The sequence below is a fragment of the Astyanax mexicanus genome, chromosome 19 (genome assembly GCF_023375975.1).
Source record: "Astyanax mexicanus isolate ESR-SI-001 chromosome 19, AstMex3_surface, whole genome shotgun sequence".
In the NCBI taxonomy this organism is placed as follows: domain Eukaryota; kingdom Metazoa; phylum Chordata; class Actinopteri; order Characiformes; family Acestrorhamphidae; genus Astyanax; species Astyanax mexicanus.
The window spans coordinates 30,199,474-30,225,386 of record NC_064426.1 but is presented as its reverse complement, the minus strand read 5'-3'; the positions used below and the strand labels follow the sequence as shown (position 1 = coordinate 30,225,386).

Genomic DNA, 25,913 nt, shown 5'->3' with positions numbered 1-25,913 from the left:
AGCGTAGGAAAGTGCTCTGGTCTCTGTCGTGGCCTTTGCAGATCAAAGCATTGCGTTGAGCCACAGAGCTGAGCAGACCACCGGCATCCTCCCGTCGCACTGCTCAGCTCCGAACACTTTTGAAAAGTAAAGGTTCCCAAAGGCCAGAAAGCTTCGGCTTAGATCTGCGGTTCTTGGAAAAACCTTTAATTGGAATAGAACCTGCCCATTACATGGAAGACACCTGTGGATCGACACACCTACAGTATCCCATTCATAAAAAGAAGGGCGTTTTCAGACTTAGAAATCTGAATCTAAATCTGAAGGAAAGTCATGTGTTTCCATTGTTATCAGCAATTTCATTCAATCAAAACATTGGAAATCTAAGCTTACTGCAAATAAATTTCAGTAGAGAAATCTGTGTAGATTAACATACAGAGCTCAAACGTTTGACTTTGAAAGAAAATGGGTTTTTAAATACCTACAGTTTTGGTTACCTAGGCACCCCAGCGGCAAGACCTGTGGAATTACAAGGGTCCCCAAGTTTTGACCACCTTGCTTTCCGCTAAAATTACCCTACATTACCTAGAAAATACATATATCTATGCCCATAAGCTTTTTTTTTTAATAATAATAACTCTTAACAGTGCTTTTTCCTTAAAACATATCCTAATCTCTCCTCATCTGAGTTTAATAGAGTTATTTCTGGTTCTCATATCTCATATCAACAACTGGTTTGGTAAATTTAGTAAATTTGGTAAATCAAGTGAGCTGCTGACGGAACTGAACATATAGTTACACATGCTGGCTGAGGGAAATCATCCAGGAGAAATCTGGAACTACACTTTGTTCTTCTTTTGTTCTTGGCTCACAGGATTTAACATACTTAGTTATCAATGAGAATTCCTTGTTGCGTTTTACTGTATGCATGTTTATTGGCATCTGTTCAAATCGTATGTGGTGCTCATATTGCTGAGATAAATGGATTAGTGTACTTTGCTTTGGTGCCAATAACAGTACTAAAACAGTACTGTATATTAGCGATTATACATATTTTTTTACCTGTTTACCTGCTCTAACATACCACTATACTGTACTAATCTAAAACAAAGAAGGGGAACAAAGTGGGGAAACCGAAGTCCAGCATTGTGGAGTCCAGCATTGCTTGCTGCTGATTTCCTTGGAAGCTCTTTTTCTGGCACTTTTTTGTTTTTGGCTGCTGTAAGAGGTGTGAACTAGTTACCTGAACTTTGGCGGGAAAGTTTCCAGCGGTTGATAAGCTCCGGAGTCTTGCAGGGTGCTGACTTCAAGCCCATGAAAAAAGGCTTTGTGAGAAATCCGAGAGAAGGGCTTTGTTTTTGAAGTAATTCTGAAACCTGACTCAGCTCAGAGGGGCTTGCAGGTGTTTCCTACATCAGTGCTGGCGGAGAGCGAGTTTCTCCACATCGGGGAAAAAACAGGCGTTATTAGCCGACTCTGGAAGTGCGGCGTATCTACCTGCGTTCTCTTGTTTTCGCTCTCGCTCTCTCTCCTCCGTTCCACCCACGGACCCACCAACCCAACCCCGCTCCGTGCCGAGGGAGCAATTATCGGCGCTTTTTGGAGAACCCGCTCTCAACTCATCATTTCTTTTCAAACGTAGGCATGATGGTTGGGGAAGAGCGGGCGCTGCGGCCTCCTCATATACTGTATATGTAGCGCTATGAGCGCCAGAGCTACATGGGTGTCCATCCTATCATCATCCACTGCTTTCAGGCAATCGATGCAGGGGTCTGCTTTTGCATCTGCAGGTCTCTAATGGTGCCGCTGTGTTTATAACGGCGGACAGCTAAGTGGATGGACCCGCGTGCCGGCTGCAGTGAACGGCAGTGCATTTACTCAGAGGAGGAAATGAGGGCGGCGCTGGTGGAGGCTGCTGGAGAGCATCGTACCTAAAGGGAGGGAAGGAGAAAGGGAGGGAGGGAATGGAGGGCATTTTATTACTGTTCACACAGGGATCATTTCTGAGGGCTGTTACCCAATGAATTACAGAATTACAAGGGTCCCCTCATTTCAACCACCTTACATTCTGCTTAAAATACCCTATATCAGAGACTGTTAAAAAGATGGACGCCATGTCGCCGTTCCCATTCATTCAATGAAAATGAAGCCAAAATCTTCCGCCATGTTGGCGATGCTGATACCCGAGTCTGCGCAGTAGAGACCAGAGGAGGGAGAAAGACTGTGGAGAGACAGCCTACTGATTTAAATAACCCCCCCCCCCCCCTGAGGGCTGCCTCCACAGAGCTATACACAGTCTATGGTCCCACCCATACAGTCATTAGTTCCACCCCGGTTAGGTGTAACCCAGCCCTTTAACAATAACCACACCTTTTTGAAAAGAGCTGAATAACGTTTTAAAAAACGAGTTCTGTGGGGATATAAAAATTTGACAATATAAGCAGAGGCTACACTAGCTGCTGCATTTAAATAATGGAGGTAGAGTTACAGTATATTGGGAAAAAAAAAACGTGATTGAAAGTTGTTTGTTTTGCCATTGAAACCTACGGGGATGGGTGGGGTCACACAGCTTTCCGCAACCGAACAGCAGGGGGCGCCCGACCTGTGGTGGCTTCACTTTAGAAAGACGATGCTCTGTCCAGCTATACACAGTCTATGCCCTATATGAACTGAAAAATATATACACCTAAGCTTTTATTTTAACAATAACAACTCTTAACATGATACTGGTGGCTGATTATGTGTATAATAATGCAGACCACAGTGTGTGGACCGCGTTTTCTCCTGCACCGCCTATTGAGGACATGGCGTTTCTGCACTGTTCCTATAGGATCCAGTGGCTCCGAGTGGTTTCGACACACTTGTTCATTTGGATTTAAGCATCCTTGGTAGTATACAATACTAAAATTAAGAATCAACATTGTAAGTGATACTAAAATAATGTTGTATGATGGGATTTTTTGTGAGAATAAAGTTTAAGTGTTTAGTCTAAAGCAGGAGCTGACGTGTTTTGAATTTCCTGAACGCGATTCGCAGAGAGAGAAAGGAAACTGTGCAGTAGGCGGAACTGACCAATAATAAAGGGCCCGCACATTACATTGTATACTGCACATTTGGTCCAGTTGATTAAGGTTTTACACTGCAGTTTAGCGGCTTAACAAACTTTGCTACATCCTGTCTTCATCACCTTTCACCTGTGGGCTGGTCTTCCTATATTTGACTATAAATGAATGATCTGTAAAAACATTGTTTGAACTTAAATGATTTAAGTCTGTTTTATATAAAATTGGATATGTTAAAACAGTACTCAACTATTTTGAGTTAGTTGAACTTGTTGGCACATATATATATATATATATATATATATATATATATATATATATATATATATATATATATATATATATATATATATATTCAAACTGAGATCTTCGAGTTGAACCAACTTATAATAACTGAGTTTAGTCTGTTGCCATTAACAGCTTCTTTTCCATTGGCTTCTGTCACAATATATTTGCATACTGGGTGTGTCCAACAGTTTCTGACTAACACTCACCATCAGTGTGTAGTGATTCCCCCTGGGCTACCTCAATAGATAAATAAAGTTCACCTTTAGTTATGCTAAGTTATGCTAACTTACATATTCATTTCTCATTACTTAACTTTTTTATGGAAACCGTTTTCCTCAATTTTTTTAAAGTAAATTCAACTTATCCGGGCTTACAGTGTAGAAACAAGAACCAAGGCTATGCATTGCATGTTGGCATGTTAAAACTTCATCAAGTTGCCTTTTATTTTTTTATAAGCTGTTGTGCCAAATACTGCTTCCCTGCCGAAATCCAACTCTCTTACAGTGCACCTTCGTCAGGTAGTAGAATGGGCGTGACAGGTTACCCTTCAGATTCGTTTTATTTCTGCTTATGAAAAGGCAAAAAAAAATCTACAGTTACAGTAGATACAGCAATCACCAGTGTAATCTATTCTTACCATACTGCTGCATGATTCACAAGCTGGTGGAGGCTGCTGGAGAGCATCATATCTAAAGAGAGGGAAGGAGGGAGGAAGAAGGAATGGAGGGCCTTTTATTACTGTTCACACAGAGATCATTTCTGAGGGCCGTTGCCCAACGGCAATGATTTGAATGAGTGGCGGGGGACATTAAAGGCTTTGATTGGACTGATAATAGTCTGCCGGCATCAACTAAGGAGGATGAGGAGGATCATCCTCGCTTGATTGGCTGCACTTGCATGTGTACGTTTGTTCGTTTGCACTGGATAAAGAAAATAATTTACTGGACATCTCGGCATGTGTGATTATTGAGGCGTAAGATAGAGTAAAGCCCTCCGCAATAATCAGCGCAATAACAGGGGTCTTAACAACTTTATTGCATGTCGCGCCGTAAGCCTATGGGATCATGCTAAAACAAGTCTTGCTCGAACATGATATATATGCATGCTATGTACAGTATGTTCACTTCATGCCAGATTAAACGATAAAGATTCAATGAAGATAAGCCCTACCACGATGCAGGGAATTTTTTTTTTAAATAATTACTTCTCCTGCTCGGGTCATCCATCAGCAGCGTGTACTCACACTGCCCCAATTACACCTTCCATATTCTTCCATATTCTTCCATATTCTTCCTGTCTTGCCCTTCACCTTTTCAATGTTTTTACTGTATTTGTATTATTATCACACCCAGATTCTAATAATAACTGTTTACTTGTTTGGCTAAGGAATAATGATGCACATAAATGACATTTTTAGAAAATAATATATGTATATTTGTCTGAATGCTGAAAATAGAACAATACTTTTCACCACTGCAAAAATGATACAGCTAAAGGTATTTTTGACTTGTTTTACCGAGAAAAAATACAAAAATTAACTAACATTACTGTACAGTGGACAATACTTTATATTATACATATTTTAAATATCTCATTAGACAAGCCAACGAAGCACAACGCATGTACCTCAGACGCAATGCTATTCTAATTAGAAGTTTACTTCAGCAGTGCAATTTTAGTCATACATTTACTTCAGCAGTGCTACTAAAGTCGCAAGCCTGCAAGTATTCTTGTTTTTGGTAAACAAACATAAGGATCTAAGTGAGCTAACTAGATACTTCAGCTAACCTGAAGTTAGAAACATGCTATCCTAGCCCTGTAAAGCTTGTATCTTTCAGCAAAAAAAAAAAAAAAAATAGATTGTGAAGGTAAATCAATAAAATTGTATATAATATATGTAAGTAGGACCCAAAAAAAGGAACTTAAACCTGCAGTTTATCAGCTGTTTTTAGCCATGTCCGATTTCTTTACAGCTACAATTTACAACTACAGTTTCCAGGTCAATGAGGATTATTGTGGGAGTGTAGTGTGCGTCCGCTACCTCTGTTTAAATAATTCTAAAGTTAAAAGTTGTTTTATTATTCTAAATATTATTTGGCGCTGAAAAATATCGGTTACTAACCTTCCAGTGCATCAATTCTTTCTAAGCAAGCTTCTTCCTCAAGCACTTAAGAAGGACTGTCTCCATGTGGTAAAGGTCTTCGCCATAGGGTTGTATATGGAATCAAAGTGTGTCTTCTCAGGGTATGGCACTGCCTGAAGAGTTCTTGACTCCTTCAATCAAATCAGATCAAGGGTTTGAGGGGCCTCCCAGGAGAAACATACCTTTTCAAGACTTTTCAGACCCAACATGCTCTTCAGAATGGTTGGAGGGATTGATTGCCATCAGGGGAAGAGCAGAGGCACGCCTGGGAGTGTTTTTTTTTTTTCTTTTCTGTACCACGACTCGAACAGAAAGCAAGTCAATGGTAGATGTTTCAATTCATGACATAAAGCTGTTATTGGAGATTGCTGGTCCTGTTAAATTGGAGGAAAGCTGAACATGAAGCCAAATGAAATCAGAAATGGCATAGTTTTAACTGTTAAATGGAATTCGGAAGGACATTTGAAGTCCTAAGCTGTGATCGAAATGGCTCCCTCCTCTTTTGTTAGTATAGCGCTATATAGGGAGACACTATTTAGTTCACTAAGTAGTGATGAAAACAATAGTAAATTTAACTCAGCAGTGTTGTAGTTGAATAACGCTAACCTTGCAGAGACATAGCTTTTAGTCCTGCTGATGGAAAGGGTACTCATCAGTGTTGTAGTTAGATAGATAACCTTGCAGAGACAGAGCTTTTAGTCCTGCTGATGGAAAGGGTACTCATCAGTGTTGTAGTTAGATAACGCTAACCTCGCAGAGACAGAGCTTTTAGTCCTGCTGAAGGAAAGGGTACTCATCAGTGTTTTAGATAGCTAACCTTGCAGAGACAGAGCTTTTAGTCCTGCTGATGGAAAGGGTACTCATCAGTGTTTTAGATGGCTAACCTTGCAGAGACAGAACTTTTAGTCCTGTTGATGGAAAGGGTACTCATCAGTGTTGTAGTTAGATAGCTAACCTTGCAGAGACAGAACTTTTAGTCCTGTTGATGGAAAGGGTACTCATCAGTGTTGTAGTTAGATAGCTAACCTCGCAGAGACAGAGCTTTTAGTCCTGCTGATGAAAAGGGTACTCATCAGTGTTGTAGTTAGATAGCTAACCTTGCAGAGACATAGCTTTTAGTCCTTCTGATGGAAAGGGTACTCATCAGTGTTGTAGTTAGATTGCTAACCTCGCAGAGATAGAGCGTTTAGTCCTGCTGATGGAAAGGGTACTCATCAGTGTTGCAGTTAGATAACGCTAACCTTGCAGAGACAGAGCTTTTAGTCCTGCTGATGGAAAGGGTACTCATCAGTGTTGTAGTTAGATAGCTAACCTTGCAGAGACAGAGCTTTTAGTCCTGCTGATGGAAAGGGTACTCATCAGAGTTTTAGATAAGTAACCTTGCAGAGACAGTGCTTTTAGTCCTGCTGATGGAAAGGGTACTCATCAGTGTTGTAGTTAGATAGCTAACCTTGCAGAGACAGAACTTTTAGTCCTGTTGATGGAAAGGGTACTCATCAGTGTTGTAGTTAGATAGCTAACCTCGCAGAGACAGAGCTTTTAGTCCTGCTGATGAAAAGGGTACTCATCAGTGTTGTAGTTAGATAGCTAACCTTGCAGAGACATAGCTTTTAGTCCTTCTGATGGAAAGGGTACTCATCAGTGTTGTAGTTAGATTGCTAACCTCGCAGAGATAGAGCGTTTAGTCCTGCTGATGGAAAGGGTACTCATCAGTGTTGCAGTTAGATAACGCTAACCTTGCAGAGACAGAGCTTTTAGTCCTGCTGATGGAAAGGGTACTCATCAGTGTTGTAGTTAGATAGCTAACCTTGCAGAGACAGAGCTTTTAGTCCTGCTGATGGAAAGGGTACTCATCAGAGTTTTAGATAAGTAACCTTGCAGAGACAGTGCTTTTAGTCCTGCTGATGGAAAGGGTACTCATCAGTGTTGTAGTTAGATAGCTAACCTTGCAGATACATAGCTTTTAGTCCTGCTGATGGAAAGGGTACTCATCAGTGTTGCAGTTAGATAATGCTAACCTTTCAGAGACAGAGCTTTTAGTCCTGCTGATGGAAAGGGTACTCATCAGTGTTGTAGTTAGATATCTAACCTCGCAGAGACAGAGCTTTTAGTCCCGCTGATGAAAAGGGTACTCATCAGTGTTTTAGATAGCTAACCTTGCAGAGACAGAGCTTTTAGTCCTGCTGATGGAAAGGGTACTCATCAGTGTTTTAGATAGCTAACCTTGCAGAGACATAGCTTTAAAATTTTCATTTTTGCGAGTTTTATTTTATGTAAGTTCGTGTTACCCTCTAATACTATTGATTTGCTGAACATCAGCTGTTTGGGTGGATTTTAAACACTTTTCACCTGGTGACTTGGTTTTATCTGAATCCCACTGTAACTATCTGGCAACCCTGGTGGCTCTCTGTCAAATGTGCCCCATTTGTTCGCCTGTCTTTTGCTAAGTAGCGAGACTTGTGGTGCATTCTGGGACAGATTCAGCTCGTGTAGTAAGCAGCGATGTGTATTATAAATCATGATACATTGTGGGAGTTTATAGTGCCCTTAAAATCACGTTCAAATCCCCCCTTACGACATTTGGACACTCAAAGAAAAATGGCTGACATACTCAATAGCGCCCTAACTAGTAAATTGGGAGCCATTTCAGTCATAGCCCTTGTTCTAACAGACACTGGTTAGCATCTCAATGAGCGATGGAAGGAAAAATAGGGTCATCCAGGGTCAGCTATGACCTTAGAGACAGTAGCATCACCTGGAATCAAACTTGCAGTCTCCAGATGAAAGAGCCAGCTCTTACACAGCTCTGTCATAGATATATTTCACCAAAGAGAACCTCAGTTTGATTTATAAGAGTCCATTTTGCCATCAAATCAAGCACTTGAGCCACAGTCATTAATATGCATTAGCATGTCAATTCTGATTGCCGCTTACACATGTAAAATTACTGCAGTGGAATGGAGGGAGCATGCTGATCACCACCTTGGTGACTTTTTGAACAGGACTTCATTACCATGCTTCACTGTTTTTGGGGACTGGTGTTAGTGCAGCACTGCTGAATTTAATGAATCCGATCTTAAACCAGCCGCTGGTGAGCCGTGCCACGCTAAGCGCTGTGAGAGCATTAATTTGTACATTCAGCTGAAGGATTTTTGGTAACACTTGATTACAAGTGTAAAAAAATAAGAAAAAAATAAAAAAATTATGAGTTTTTTTGATTCTTCCAAATTGAAAACCTCTGGAATATAATCAAGAGGAAGATAGATGATCACAAGCCATCAAAAGAAAGCTAAACTGCTTGAATTTGTGCACCAGGAGTGAATAGCATAAAGTTATCCAAAAGCAGTGTGTAAGACTGGTGGAGGAGAACATGCCAAGATGCACGGAAAAATGTGATTAAAATCCTGAATTATTCCACCAAATATTGATTTCTGAACTCTTAAAACTCTTAAAACTAAATTTATGAATATGAACTTGTTTTTTTCTTTGCGTCATTTGAGGTCTAAAAGCTCTGCATATTTTTTTTTATTATTATTATTATTATTTCAGCTATTCTAAAATAATTTTCTGCAAATGAATGCTTTAAACGACTATATTTTTATTTGGGATTCGGGAGAAATGTTGTTCGTAGGTTTTAGAATAAAACAACAGTGTTAATTTTTCTTAAAACTATACCTATATACCTATAAATAGCAAAATTAGAGAAACTGGTTTGGAAATTGAAGTGTTTTTTCTTGATTTTTGCCTCCCGCTAGGTATGGTCAGTGATCCTATTGGTTGAGACACTATTATTCTATATATTACACTATATGATAGTATTACATCATACAATACTACACTATTATTACTATTACTACTATATACACACTGTGGTGTAAAAAAATGGCTGTATAATGGCTACTATATCACCTTTATGTTCCTTTATGTTCTCGATGTCGATAGAATGTACCCTTAAGTAGACTCTAGCTCATTTTGACTTTTTTGTGTGTGAGTATATATATATATATATATATATATATATATATATATATATATATATATGTGTGTGTGTGTACACGGATATATATATATATATATATATATATATATATATATATATATATATATATATATATATATATGTGTGTGTGTGTGTACGAAGTGTGTTCCACATCACGCTCATTCATTACACAGTCTACTTCTCTTCTCTCTACCAGGTCATCACTCCTCACCAGCTCATTGTCTTCCCATTGGAGCGGATGGTTTATGCACCAACCGCCCCCCCCCCCCCCCCCCCCACCCTCCTTCGTTCTCCCACAGGGCACAACATATCAGCACTTGCTGCTTCAGCTGAGCTCCGCCAATAACCGCTCAGGCAATGAGTCACTGCAGAATTCAGTGTTGCTGCGGGGTACGCCGGCTTATTGCCTCTATTAATACAAGCTTTAATTAGCTTTCCCCCCAAAACATGACAATCAACTCCGGTGTCACCCTGCCGAGAGAGAGAAAGAGAGAGAGAGCGAGAGAGCGAGAGTCGGCGTGGTCGATACGTCTGATCATGTGCTCCTCAGGTGCATAATGAAAGCCTTTCGTCTCCCAGGCTCCGGGGCCTCGTCCCTCGCCGCCGCCGCCGCCACCACCACGCGCCGACCTGTAGAGTGAGCCCCTGAGTCTAGATAATCCACCCGTATTAGAAAGCCAGAAGACGAATGGAGGCGGGAGGAGGTCGTAGCTCATCCTGTCACATTTGCGGGGCGAACAGCTTCATCTTGGAGCACTCTTGAGCGTCTTCGCTCAGTTATGCCATCGGAGCGCCGGGAGTCGCACTCCATCTTCTCCCTGGAATTCACACACACTGCCTGAGCATCGCTGCTCAATGTACACTCCGGGCTGGATTCCCAAACACTGCTTAAGCCTTGACTAAACTGCACTGTCACTGTCCCTGCTAAAAAAAAAAAAAAAAAACGAGTCTGGCCAGCATTTCAGCATTTAGACGGTTGATGTGTTACATGCTGTAAAGGTTAATGCATAGGATGTGTCTCACTGATCCTGAAATATGATATTTATGTAAAATCCCAGACTGTTATCCATTCATCTGTATTCAGGCTTTAGGAAAAAGTTCTATCAGGAGACTCCATTGCTGACCTTGGTTATTTGTATTTATTTGTGTTTATTTATATGATTTGCTGATTTCGAGAGGCTGCTATTACCATCGTTGTTTCCTCGGTTAAAAGACCACGTCAGTTTGTCAATCAGTTTCTCCGATTTTTGCTATTCATAAGTACATATTTGAGTAAAAATAACATTGTTGTTTTATTCTATAAACTACAGACAACATTTCTCCCAAATTCCCCCCCCCCCCCCCCCCCCAAAAAAAAATGGTCATTTAGAGCATTTATTTGCAGATAATGAGAAATGGCTGAAATAACAAACAAAAAAATATGCAGAGCTTTCAGACCTCAAATAATAATGCAAATAGGCAAACAAGCTCATATTCATAAAGTTTTAAGAGTTCAGAAATCAATATTTGGTAAAAAATCCCTGGTGGTTTTTAAATCACAGTTCATGCATCTTGGCATGTTCTCCTCCACCAGTCTTACACACTGCTTTTGGATAACTTTATGCCTGCACTCCTGGTGCAAAAAACAAACAAACAAAAAAAAACAGTTCTGTTCAGTTGGCTTGTGATCATCCATCTTCCTCTTGATTATATTCCAGAGCTTTTCAATTTGGTAAAATCAAAGAAACTCATCATTTTTAAGTGGTCTCTTACTTTTTTTTTGCACCAGGAGTGGCATTTGGATAAAGTTACCAAAAGCAGTGTGTTAGACTGGTGGGGAAGAACGTGCCAAGATGCATGAAAACTGTGATTAGAAACCAGAGTTATTCCACCAAATATTGATTTCTGAGCTTTAAAACATTTATGGATATGAACTTGTTTGCTTCTTTGCATTATTTGAGTTCTGAAAGCTCTGCATCTTTTCTGCAAAATTTAAATGCTTTAAACAGTATGACAGTATTTTATTTGGAATTTGGGAGAAATGTTGTCTGTAGTTTATAGAATGAAATGACAATGTTCATTTTACTCGAACATAAACCTAAATGGCAAAATCAGAGAAACTGAAGTGGTCTCTGAATTGTTTTCCAGAGCTGTGTATTTACACTGTATTAAAATACATGCATTTATAATGGGCATATATATATATATATATATATATATGTAGCTGAAATAAGAAGCCTAGGTTAATTAAAGGAGGCGGGTTAAAGCAGGAAAAGTGCCTCCAAGACCAGGGTTGAGAGAAAAGTGGCGTAAATGTTCTAGTTTACTGAGAAATCCTGCTTTATAAACTGTACTGTAATTAATCAGTACCGTATCTTTTTTTTCTCTCTCTCTCTGTACAGACGATGTTCCCCCGTACTTCAAAATGGAGCCGGTGGCGACCCAGGTGCACTTGGAGGGGAACCGCCTGGTGCTGACCTGCATGGCGGAGGGCAGCTGGCCCCTGGAGTTTAAGTGGCTGTACAACGGCACGGAGCTGACACGGTTCTCGCTGGAGTACAGGTGAGCCGCCGCCGCCGGCCCCCCTCGCTCCTCCTCCTCCTCCTCGCCATTTGTCATTCCCGTCGCATAATTACCGCAACAAATAGACACATTAATCACAGTTTACCTTTTAACAAATTTCTCATTTGCGGATATTTATTCAAATCCCGACTCATTCCTATGCATTTATTCCGGAACGGTGGAGGATCATAAGCCTCTTGAGATATGGCACCTCATTCCCCATGCAGGCGCGAAATGACTCTCTGATATCGATTCCCGGCGCACATTAGTCGATGTCATTTCCTGCTTGGTCGTGGGGAACGAGCGGCGGGGTTTGGCCGTCCGCCTTTTGTTTTTTTTTTGTTTTGTTTTGTTTTTTTTCCCCTGATTTTTTTATTTATTTATATATTTATTTATTTATTTTTGGACTCTATGCATTCTTTATAAACACTGCGTCCGGCATGTGTCAGGAATATGGAATTGTATCCATCAAACCATTGTAGTCGGTGGAACGGAACGGAAGGTGCATTATTCTCTATAGCCGCGAGAGCCATGTAATATTTATAATTGTAAAAGCAAAGTGAATTGTTTTTTTTTTCCTTTCTTTTTCTCCTCGGCACAATGGACACGCTCCGCTCTTTCTTCACTTCACTCAATAACTCAGACTCAAGACTTTGTGCTGACCACGGGCCTTCAGATGCAGGCTTTCTACCCCGCTGCAGCATTTAGCGTAGCGCTAATGTATTTAGCCGAGTGGGTCCACCTGCATGCCTTGCTTTAAGTCAGTCAAGGCCTCCTCCTCCTCCTTTTCCTCCACTTAAGATCTTGCCTGGCGTTTCCGGACCCTTCTCTGGGGTCCTTCCCTGCTTTTAGGAGAAGCAGAACTGGAACAGAACTGAACCAGACAGAACGGTTCACAGCGTGTCCTTACAAACAATCAACTTTAGTTGATTTCAGGCATTTTAAGTAAATTAGGAGCTAGGAGCGTTTTAAAAAATTAGCCGTAATGAGAAATAATGGATGGAAAGGAACGTCTTCAATTTACTTCAATTTACTTCTATTTACTTCTATTTACTTCTATTTACTTCGATTTACCTTAGTGATCGAGTGCTGTCCAAACACTATGATCTTTCATGTAGAGTTTATAAAGCCCCATAAAGCTCCTGTCATTATGAGCCTAAGCCCTGACATTTTTAACCCCTCACTGCGCTAAAACTAAAAGTAAACATTTTCTGGCTTTTTGAATGAGCAGAATTGCAACACTGAAGAAGCATAGAACTGCTATTTAAGAAAAATGATAATTATTAAGAACAAATCTACGAAAGATTAAATCACACAAACAATGCTAACAATGATCCACAGGCCTAAACATCAGTAAATTAAGCTACAAGAATGATGTCTGAATGACTTTACTCTAATCTAATATATCTAATTTAACAAGGTTTAAGAATAAAAAAAACTTTCTAAACAAAAAAAGTTTATTTATATTGAGTTGTGAGAAGTGCAAAAACACAGAAAAACAGCAATGAGATTATGCAATAACATCATTTACAATGACTTTCCTCTACTCTAATATAATACTCAATACTTTCTGAACAAGTGAACATTTTAATATTTAATATACAGCTCTGGAAAACATTAAGAGCTCATTTCAGTTTCTGAATCAGTTTCTCTGATTTTGCTATTTACAGGTATATGTTTGAGTAAAACGAATCTAAACTCTGCTTCCATCTGCTTTCCAGCTTTCATGTGTTCTTTTATTTGAACAAAGCAAACAAAAGTAAAATAACCAATAGGGTGATTCAACACTGTGGTCCCCAGGCCTGTCCTGCACATTTAAGTGGTTTCCTACCCCAACACACTTCATTCAGCTGCTAATTAACACAAAGAGCGTGTTTTAATTGCTGATTATCTGGATCAGGTGTGCTGAGAGCAGAATGAGCTCTTAAATATAAAAGGCACAAGTAAGCCCTCCAGGCTGCAAATGACTGGTTTAACAAACTGAAGCTGAAATCTTAACTTTAATCCTAATTGCTTTTTTATATTAAATTGTATCCAGAACTCTTCACCATCCATAGAAATACCACAGCAGCTTTACGCACACATCTCATCAGGAATAGATTCATGGAAATTCCTCAAAAAGCATCAAGAATGTTTTTGTCTCATTCTTTTAAAATATATTTTTTAATTAAAATTAAATGTACTGTTTTGTATGGAAGCCTGTATTTCACTTACCTGAAGATAAAAATCAGGGTTTTCTTTTTATTCCAAAAGCAAAATAATTTCAAAATAATGCAATACTAACTCATGATACTGACTGAGTGTCTCAAAATATTTCAAAATATTGAGTTAGGATCACAAAATAATGACTTAGTATCTCATAATAAGGACTTAACATCTCTTTATAATGACTTAGTGTTTCAAAATACTGACTTAGTATCTCAAGATAACGACTTAACATCTCACAATAATGACTTAGTATCTCAAAATAATGATGTAGTATTTTAAAAAATTATGACTTAGTATCTCAAAATAACGACTTAGTGTCTCAAAATAATGTCTTAGTATCTCAAAATAACGACTTAATATCTCAAAATAATGACTTAGTGTCTCAAAATAATGTCTTAGTATCTCAAAGTAACAACTTAATATCTCAAAATAATGTCTTAGCATCTCAAAATAATGACTTAATATCTCACAATAATGACTTAGTATCTCACAATAATGACTTAACATCTCACAATAATGACTTAGTATCTCAAAACAATGATGTAGTATTTTAAAATAATGACTTAGTATTTAAAAAAATTATGACTTAGTATCTCAAAATAAAGAATTAGTATCTCAAAACAATGACTTAGTTTCTCAAAATATTCTTAATATCTCAAAATAATGACTTAGTGTCTCAAAATAATGTCTTAGTATCTCAAAATAACGACTTAATATCTCAAAATAATGACTTAGTGTCTCAAAATAATGTCTTAGCATCTCAAAATAATGACTTAATATCTCACAATAATGACTTAGTATCTCACAATAATGACTTAACATCTCACATGAATGACTTAGTATCTCAAAATAATGATGTAGTATTTTAAAATAATGACTTAGTATTTCAAAATAATGACTTAACATCTCACAATAATGACTTAGTATCTCAAGATAACAACTTAACATCTCACAATAATGACTTAGTATCTCAAAATTATGATGTACTATTTTAAAATAATGACTTAGTATTTCAAAATAATGACTTAGTATCTCAAAATAACGACTTATTATCTCAAAATAATGGCTAAGGATCTCAAAATGACGACTTGGTATCTCAAAGAAACAACTTAAGATCTCACAGTAATGATTTAGTGTTTCAAAACAATAACTTAGTATCTCAAAATAATGCCTTAGTATCTTAAAATAATGACTTAATATTTCACAATAATGACTTAGTATCTTGAGATAATAATAATAATAATAATAATAATAATAATAATAATAATAATAATAATAATAATAATAATAATAATAATAAATTATTACTTTCAAATAATGACTAAGTTAAAAAGAGTGTTCATGTTTATGAAAGTGACAATTAAAAGTGAATAAATAAAAGAAAAGTTATTTAGTTTGGTAATTGGGGTTTATATGTGATTATATTGTATGAGTTTGTGATGCAGCAGGTAATGTACAGTATTAATGTTATATCACTATTGGTGTAAAGCAGTTGTTGCGGTGGTTCAGAGTTTCTTCATATCGTGGATGTTCTGGACTGAACTCCGCAGTATGCTGGGAAGAGTGCGGTGGAGTGGACGTTCATTAAAACTTGCTTGTTGTAGTCAAAAGCAATCAATTTGAAAAGGCAGGAGAGCGGGAATGATTGGCAAGAGAAACAGAGATCAATCTGCTGGCCTCTCAGATCTGTAACAAGTACTTTGAAGGTCTAAATGAAAATGGAATTGAGCTCTGGTGGAGTTGGATTAGGTTTAGCGGAGGACTTGCTGTAATGCAATTTGTAAAGGATTTGACTGGCCAATTCATACTGAAGAAAACATCTGTAAACCTGCTCAAAATTACGCTGAATAGCCCAGATTGAAACATCATAGACCAGGTCTTTATATCAGTGCTGATAAAAAAGCAAAACAAGCAGAAGTTTTAAGTAACGGTGAGAAAAGTACTGAATGTCCTTCAATCAGAATTAGAAAATAAATGGTAAAATGGTCTGGATCTGCAAGAGTTATCTACCCAGACTGTTCACTATCTTTAATTGCTCTTATAAATAGAGCTATAGTCATCTGTCTATCCATCCATCCATCCATCCATCCATCCATCCACCCACCCATTTACCTTTTAACCCTTTCATCTGTCCACTCCTCCACTCCTGCACCTGTCCATCCATTTGGATGGATTTGTCTGAGCCATTTTTCTGAGCTGGATTACTCTTTGCCACTGAATGACAGGTTGAGAGCACCTCTTAGACATTATATGTTAGGGTTATGATGTCTGAAACCTATTCAGATCTTGAATGTAAGGCTTAGAATACTGGTATGAAGAGTCATTTCTTTTTATGAATATTTAAAGAATTTTTTCCCACTTTCTACCATTTGGCCAAATAATTTCAGTCATTCGCTGGTCTTACAATACTGGTCCTACAATCCATCCATCCATCCATCCATGAATCCATCCATCCATCCATCTGCACGCCCATCCACCTATCCACCCACCCATCCATACACTGTTTTTCCCATCTATTTATCCACTCACCCATCCCTCCATCCATCCATCCACGCGGCCATCCACCTATCCACCCACCCATCCATACACTGTTTTTCCCATCAATTTATCCACTTACCCATCCATCCTTCCACCATCCATCCATCCATTCATCCATCCACCCATCCATCCATCCACATGCCCATCCACCCTTTCACCCATCCATCCATCCATCCATTCATCCACTCACCTATCCATCCTTCCACCATCCATCCATTCATCCATCCATCCATCCATCCATCCATCCACACGCTCACCCATCCATCTATCCACCCACCCATCCATCCATACACTGTTTTGCCCATCCATTCATCCACTCACCCATCCCTCCATCCATCCATCTCAAATTTCAAAATAATGAGGGAGTATCTGCCTTAATATCTGAAAACAGTTACTTAATATCAAATAATACGATACTATCTCAAAATAATGTTTGAATAACTCCAAATAAAACATTTATATGAAATAATGAGATGCTATCTCAAATGAATGACTCATTATTGACTCAACATCTCAAAATAATAAATAATAATGACTTAGTATCTCAAAATAGTTAAGATTGTATCTCAAAATAATGTTTGAATATCTCAAAATAACCAGAAAGCAACTCAAAATAATGTCTGAATATCTCACCTAATAATGTTTTTATTATTATTATTATTATTATTATTATTATTATTATTATTATTATTATTATTATTATTATTTTATTGGCGGGAACAGGGTCTGTAATTTATCTCTAAGTATAAGTTATTATAATTATTGTTGTTTGTTTTGTTTTTGAATGATTTGTGTCTGTGGATCGCAGTGATGTGCTTCTTGCTCTCACTCTGTGTGACTGATTGGTGATGTTCTGGAACCAGTCAGTGTCATAAAGATGGGCACTTTCTTGTCATGATGAAAAATGAGGTGGATTCTGTTCTCTTTAAATAACAGCTCAGTTTTTCTTCTTCTTCTTCCTATTTTTCCAGCTTTTATTATTTGAGTTCTCATAATAACGACTTAACTTCTCTTAATAATGACTTAGTATTTCAAAATACTGACTTAGTATCTCAAAATAATGACATAATATCTCACAATAATGACATAATATCTCACAATAATGATGTAGTATTTCAAAATAATTACTTAGTTTCTCAAAACAAAAGCTTAGTATCTTAAAATAATGACTTAGTATCTCATAATAATCTTAGTATCTCAAAATAATGACTTAATATCTCAAAATAACAACTTAGTGTCTCAAAATAATGTCTTATTATCTCAAAATAATGACTTAATATCTCACAATAATGACTTAGTATCTCAGAATAATGATGTAATATTTCAAAATAACAACTTAGTATTTAAAAATAATGACTTAGTATCTTAAAATAACAACTTAGTATCTAAAATTAATGACTTAATATCTCACAATAATGACTTAGTATCTTAGAATATTCTTAGTATCTCAAAATAACGACTTAGTATCTCAAAATAATTACTTAATATCTCAAAATAATGACTAAGTATCTCAAAATAGTCTTAGTATCTCAAAATAATGATGTAGTATTTCCAAATAACGACTTAGTATTTCTAATTAATGACTTAGTGGTTCTCAAAATAATGACTTAATATCTCACAATAATGACTTAGTATCTCAAAATAATGACTTAGTATCTCAAAATATTCTTAGTATCTTAAAATAATGATGTAGCATTTTAGAAATAACGACTTAATATTTCAAAATAATGACTTAGTTTCTCAAAACAACAACTTAGTATCTCAAAATAATAATGTAGTATTTAAAAATAATGACTTAGTATTTAAAAATAATGACTTAGTATCTCAAAATATTCTTAGTATCTCAAAATAACGACTTAGTATCTCAAAATAATGTCTTAGTATCTCACAATAATGACTTAGTATCTTAAAATAATTACTTAATATCTCAAAATAATGACTTAGTATCTCAAAATAATGACTTAATGTCTCACAATAATGACTAAGTATCTCAAAATAGTTGGGTTTGTTACATGTAGAATCAGAGTCTCAGAGACGGACTGTTCTAGAGAGGCTGATCCCAAGTGGCCACAACTCTCCACCTGCATCCTTCTCCTCAGTCAGTCAACCATAGACATAGAGAGAGAGAGAGTGTGAGTGTGTGTGTGTGTTTGCATGCAGTTGAGAGCAAGGATCACACTTCTGCTTGTTATTCCTCCCCACTCCTGATCAAAGGGAGAACCTGAATCCACTTGACTACAGTATTAGGAATATGTGAATGGCACTGCAGGGGGAGCCGAACGGCCCGATCAGGAGCTCAGTGTGAGCAACTAAGTGAATTAGGGATTTATTGAACAAAAGTGCCACCGCTCCTGTGCAGAGACCTAAAGCTGGAACTGTGTACCTCACAGCATCCACACTGGTTCCCCATGGTGCTAAAGTCTTACACTATCACACACACACACACACACACACACATACTGTACACACAAAGAAACCGCTGCACCCAGAAGGAAGCATCAAATCGGAGATAAAGATTCCAGGAACAATAAATAATTCAAATGTAGACATGTACAGTAGATATGGAAGAACATGAAGCTTTTGGTCATGTTTGTTGAGCTACACCTACAGAAGTGTGTCCCTCAGTATAGGGTTTGATAACACAACACTACAGACGTCTCAGCCTGAAGTTGTAGAGGTTCCTAATGGAATTTCTTAAAAGTTCCTTTGCAATATTTGCAGAGTGTTGATATTGCATCCAGTAGCATTCCACACATTCACATTGTGTGAATGCATGATGTCTGTGTGAGGTGCATTCTGGGTTTCGTAGTCCAGAGGCCTGAGATCACAGGGAACAACAAAATTGCGTTTCCGTTTGCAATACTTAATTGTTATGTTGTGTCAATATATATCAATATTGAAAAGTATTTGCCCTACCACAGGTTTCCTCTGTTTTTGCTGTTTTGTTATACTGATATTTTTCCAATTATCATACAAACTTTAATAAGAAAAAATCACTTTTTAGATATTAACTGTTTTCTGTATCAACCACGTATTACATCTGTTTATTTTTATAATAAACATATATTTTTATCAGTATCTGCACGTGTCTGCAATTCTGTCATGATGAGCACAGAATTGCAGACACGTGCAGATACTGATAAAAATATATGTTTATTATAAAAATAAACAGATGTAATACGTGGTTGATACAGAAAACAGTTAATCACCAGAAACCAGAGCAATGTAGACAAAACCATACCATAAACGAGAGACAGTCCAGAGTTCATACACGAGAGATCCAGTGTCAGAGGTAATCCAAGAGGCAGTAGTGAAAACACAGTCCAGGTAATACACAAGCAATCCAATATCAGAGGCAAGGCAATAATCGGCGTCGAGAAAACAAAGGCAAGGTCATACACAAGATAAACTGAGACAAGAGATATAGAAACGCTTTGTAATGAGGAGAACCTACAATACGCGGCGTGGGTGTTTGTGTGGAGTGCTCTTATATAGTGCCAGTAATCAGTATTCGGGACTTCCTGGAGGAAGCAGGTGAGGTGTCACATGATCAGGTGAGTGCGTGATGTCAGCGGGTGGTGCATTCTGGGTAATGTAGTTGTTGACCTGAGAACCTCCGTTAGAGCTGGGTGTGGAAGGGACAGAGGAGCTAACAGCACCAGACGTGACATGAATAGGTTAAACCTGCAGTAAAGCATAAAATTGAATGTAAATAATGTAAAACTGACACCAACAAATCCATCATTCCTGATATTCACTTATTTAGTGAAGAGTATTTTATCCTCTTCAGAACCACAAATGCTGTGAAATATTGAGTATAGATAATTGTCTTATGTTGTCAATATATTGAGTATCGTAGAAGCACAATATTGTGAAATCATTATTATCGTGGACAATATATCATGAAAATATCATATCGTGGCACACCCTATGATTCCAACCCCTACTATAATATACAGCTCTGCAAAAAATTAAGAGACCCCTTCAGTTTCTATAAACTACCGACAACATTTCTCCCAAATTTCAAATACAAATATTGTTATTTAGAGCAATTTATTTGCAGAAAACTGAGAAATGGCTGAAATAACAAAAAAGATCTCAAATCTTCAAATAATGCAAAGAAAACAAGTTCATATTTATAAAGTTTTAATAAAGAGTTCAGAAATCAATATTTGGTGGAATAACCCTGGTTTTTATCATTTTTTTAATGCATCTTAGCATGTTCTCCTCCACCAGTCTTACATACTGCTTTTGGATAACTTTATGCCACTCCTGGTGCAAAAGTTCAAGCAGTTCAGCTTGGTTTGATTTGGTTTTTGCTCTTGATTATATCCAGAGGTTTTTGGTAGTTTGGCTAATTTGGTACATTTTAAATGGTCTTATTTGTTTTTACAGATATATATATATATATGTCACTGTCCAATGAAAAACACTTATCTCCATTTTCATAATTTGAATAGACAAACTGTCCTTTGCACTGTGCCAAAATTTCTTGATGAACGGACCAATAGAAACTCTGCAAAATGACCTGAATTAAACTCTTTTTAAATTGACTTCCATTGAAAGTTTACAAGGTTTTTTCTCTCTCCTGTAAAGTTGCTGTTTTGGAGATAAGTGTTTTTCATTGGACAGCGACGCACCTTGTTTGACTCTCTTGTGGTCTACTTCAGCACCTCATGTAGAGAATATATAATGCTTACAAGAATTGATCAACACTGAAACACACACACACACACTCATGCATGCGAGCACTGTATCCACTATATATTTTTGTTCTTTTCTGCTTTGGGACGTAATGGCGTCGACCAGGCCCTGAAAAAAGCCTTCTATTATAGATGGGTGGGGGTTTTTTACTTAGGCGTGGATTTGCGGGTCTTGAGTGCAACGGCCAAATATTCCGCACTCGAGCAGAATACTAGCACTAGATGATTGCTTACAGCCCTGAGGCTGAATAGGGTTTTGGAAAGTCTGAGGAATTTCATTTTTGTGATATATCAGTAGCGAGCCTCGCGCGAGTGCGTGTGTGCGTGCGTGAGCGAGCGAGTGCACGCGCGAATGTGAATGTGTGTGTGCGAGTACGTGCGAGGACGTGTGTGTGTGTGTGTGTGTGTCAAGCTCTTTGGTGTGGAAAATGAAATGGAAATAAGTGACTGTCATGAACGTCATGTCCACCAGGTACCTCATGCCGTCGCTGGACCGCTCGCACGCCGGCTTCTACAGGTGCATCGTGAGGAACCGGGTCGGGGCTCTAATGCAGAGGAGCACCGAAGTGCAGGTTGCCTGTAAGTGCAAATGAGAAAGCAGCGAGAATGAAATCAGGGGTGGCGCCGGGATGCGCTTTAATGGAATACCTTGGGAAATCTAATTTACACAATTTTCCCTTTACCCTCACTGCCTGCACTTGATAAGTAACCTGAAAAAGGCTTAGTTGTGTGGTTTTTGACACTGGAGGAGGACTGGACTCCTGCTGTTGTTCTCTATAATAAAAAAAATTGCAGGCCAAATTCGAGATGGCTTCTATTTCCGCCTGCATTAATTAAAGATAAACAGTGTCAGAAACCATATAAACAAGTGCGAGGTGGTGCGAGGTGAGTGTAAGGATTTAGTGGGGCAGTTTGTTTGGTGCTAATTGGTGAAACAGAAGCTACTATTAAGGGAGAGTGGGGAACAAACTCATACTGGGTAAGATATTTTACATAATTGAACAGTTGTGCTGTAAAGTGTTCAGACAAGCTAAAGTACAGCTCTCACAAAAAAAAGCTAATTGTTTTAACTGAACATTGTAGCAAGTGTTACAGCTAATTGTTACAACTAAACACTACAACTTAGCATTACAAAGTGTTATGATTAAGCAGTGCAACTAAGCAATACAAACAAGATTTAAAATTAGGTATTAAAAATAAATTTAAGTATTACAGCCTCCCAAGTATGCCATTGTTACACTGTTATGCTTAGTGTTACAACTAAGCATTTCAATCAACTCTTACAACCAGCTGTTACAACTAACTGTTACAACCAAGTCTTACAACTGCACAGCATAACCCAGCATTACAAGTAAGTGTTACTATTAAGTATCACAGCCAAACGTTACAACTAAGCAGAAAAGCTAAGCATTATTAATAAGTGTCAAAACTAAGCATTATAACCACCTGTTACAATTAAGTGTTACAACTAGCTGTTACAACTAAATGTTACCACTAGCTGTTACAACTAAGTCTTACAACTAAATGTTACAAGTAAACATTACAACTTGCTTTTACAACTAAGTGTTATAACTAGCTCTTACAATGAAGTCTTACAACTTAGTGTTACAAGTAAGTGTTACAACTAGCTGTTGCAACTAAATGTTACAAGTAAGCATTACAACGAAGTGTTACAACTTAGTGTTACAAGTAAGCGTTACAACTACCTGTTGCAACCAAATTTTACAAGTAAGCATTATAACCAGCTGTTACAACTAAGTGTTATAACTAGCTCTTACAACGAAGTGTTACAACTTAGTGTTACAATTAAGAATTACAACTAGCTGTTGCAACTAAATGTTACAAGTAAGCATTACAACTGCTGTGACTACACATTACAAATAAACATTATAACTACTTGTTACTTTTAAGTACTATAACCAAACGTTACAACTAAGCAGAACAGCTAAGCATTATAACTAAGTGTCAAAACAAAGCATTATAACCACGTGTTACAACTGTTACAACTAGCTGTTACAACCAGCTGTTACAACCAAGTGTTACAACTAAATGTAACAAGTAAGCATTACAACAGTTACAACTACACTTTACAACCCAGCATTACAGTAAAACTATTAAGCATTACAACTAAACGTTACAACTAAGCCTGTTGCAACAAAGTATTACAACTTGGTATCCTAAGTGTTACAGTTTTTTTTTTAAACTAAACTTTGTAACATAAGCAATAGAAGTAGTCTATATAATTATATTATATCATTTATCATATATCAATATAATTATATTAAATCATTTATTTTACACGCCTTTAGGAGAAACATAATGTAGATATATAATAATATATATATATATATATATATATATATATATATATATATATATATATATATATATATATATATACACACACAGTTGTGTGGTAGAGAATAAATGTAAGCTTTGATTTGTGAGAGAGAGATGCCTAAATAAATCAATTAAAACATTAATACGTTAAATATATTTTAAAAATAAGGTGTCTGGTTAAATACTTTGATTTATTAAACTGAGATGTGTGTTGGATTGTTCCCTACTCTTCTGTAACTCCTTTTAAAAACTAGAAGCTAATCTACTATGTTTTACTAAGCGGGAAATAATGTTTTAATGTTTTCTTAATGTTTTTTTTTTAGTACCCACTCCTGCGCCACTTTCGATCAAGTAACTCCTTCTCTTTCCCTCTCTTTTAGATATGGAGGGCTTCGCGGAGGGCGAGCGCTCTCAGGTGGTCTCCCAGGGTGAGGCGGCTCTTATCTATCCCCCGCGGATCCCCAGCTTCCCACGACCCCAGATCACGTGGTTCCGGGACGGACGCAAGATCCCCCCCAGCAGCCGCATGTAAGCCTACCGGCGGGCTGAGCGAGAGTGTGGATCAACTCTAACACACTCTAGCCGGAGAGCCCCGCCGTATTATTGTTTAACCACCCTACAAGCCCTCCTCCTGCAGCGGGGCCGGACCCCCGGGAGGGGTCACGGCGGGGCCGATATTGCAGCACCTCGTTGCAGCATTGATAAAGTCAGCTATAATAAATAAGAACCCCTGTTGACTCCGGAGCCGGTGTGATTGAAGGCTAGCGAGAGAGAGCAGGCGGCGAGGGAACCAATTAGACAAAGTGGACAAAAGGCCTTTATTGACGACCTTGGCTGATTGACAGAGCTTCCTCCTCACCGCACACATCCAGCGCGGTGCACGAGCGTGTGCGAGTGTGCGAGTGAGCGTGCACCTGCACATGCGCGGTCCGCTTTGAGCCGGGCTTTGTAATCAGCTGAGATTAATTTACCTGAGCTGCCAGCAGGAGGCTGGGCGAGAAGCAGCTTGCTTGTTTGAGGATCTATAATTCATGCCGATCATCCAGTGTGTGGAAGCTGATGTGAAGCTTTCTGACACCTGAGGAGGAGAACGCTCCTCGCCTCCATAGTCTGGAGAAGGTGCTTCTCTGTTTTTCAGGAGCTAGACAGCACTAGAGCTGCTGCAGCCCTGCAGACTGCTGAGCTGAAGCCTCAGGCAGGGTGGAGGAAGAAGAAGAAGAAGAAGAGACCCTGTTTTGTGGAGACATAAATAGCTAAACGCGAGGAAGGGTGTGTGTGTGTGTGTAGGTATAGGTGTTTGGTAGATAGCACACTAAAATATGGTTACCCAACTGTGTGCTCATTTATTATTATCTGGTGCCCACCTAATAGTATCTAATCAGTGGAGAACTAGATATAGAACGAGTTAAGCACCGTAAAAAAAACAGGTGACAACAGGGTCATATTAGGTGAGCACCAGATACCAGATATTAGGTGAGAACTATATAGAACTAGGTAAGCACCAGGTATGATTAAGTGACAACAATATCGTATTAGGTGAGCACCAGATACTATTAGGTGAGAACTAGAAAAAAATAGATAAGCCCCAGATACGACTAGGTGACTACAAGATAGTATTAGGTGAACACCAGATAGATCTACGTAAACCCCAGATACAACAAGGTGACTACAAGAAAGTGTCACCAGATACTTTTAGTGGAGAAATAGATCGAGGTAAGCACCAGATATTTCTAATTGACAACAAGATACTATCAGGGGAGTACTAGATAGAACTAGGCAAGCACCACATATGATTAAGTGACTACAAGATGCGACTAGGTGAGAACCAGGTAGTATTAGGTGAGAAATACATAGAACTAGGTAAGCACCAGATACGACAAGGTGACTAGAATATAGTATCAGGTGAGCACCAAATACTATTAGTGTGTGTGGAGGTAAAGTAGTTTGATATATAGCACACAAAACTGTGTGCTCATTTAATAGTATCTGGTGCCCACCTAATAGTAATAGTAAGCTAAACTAGATACCGTAAAAAGAGCACCAAGTGAAATTTGCTAAGAACCTGATTAACCAATACTAACTGAGCTCTATAGTATATAGGTGAGAAATAG

At 38.1% G+C, this 25,913-nt stretch overlaps 1 protein-coding gene across 1 annotated transcript in view; it reads left to right on the top strand.

Annotated features, from left to right (window-relative positions):
* Positions 1-25,913, top strand: part of sdk2a (sidekick cell adhesion molecule 2a) — a 277,542-nt gene that overhangs the window by 152,899 nt on the left and 98,730 nt on the right. The window contains 3 exon segments of the mRNA XM_022673506.2: positions 11,854-12,013; positions 21,935-22,041; positions 24,183-24,330. Of these exon segments, the coding sequence (XP_022529227.2) occupies positions 11,854-12,013; positions 21,935-22,041; positions 24,183-24,330 (415 nt within the window).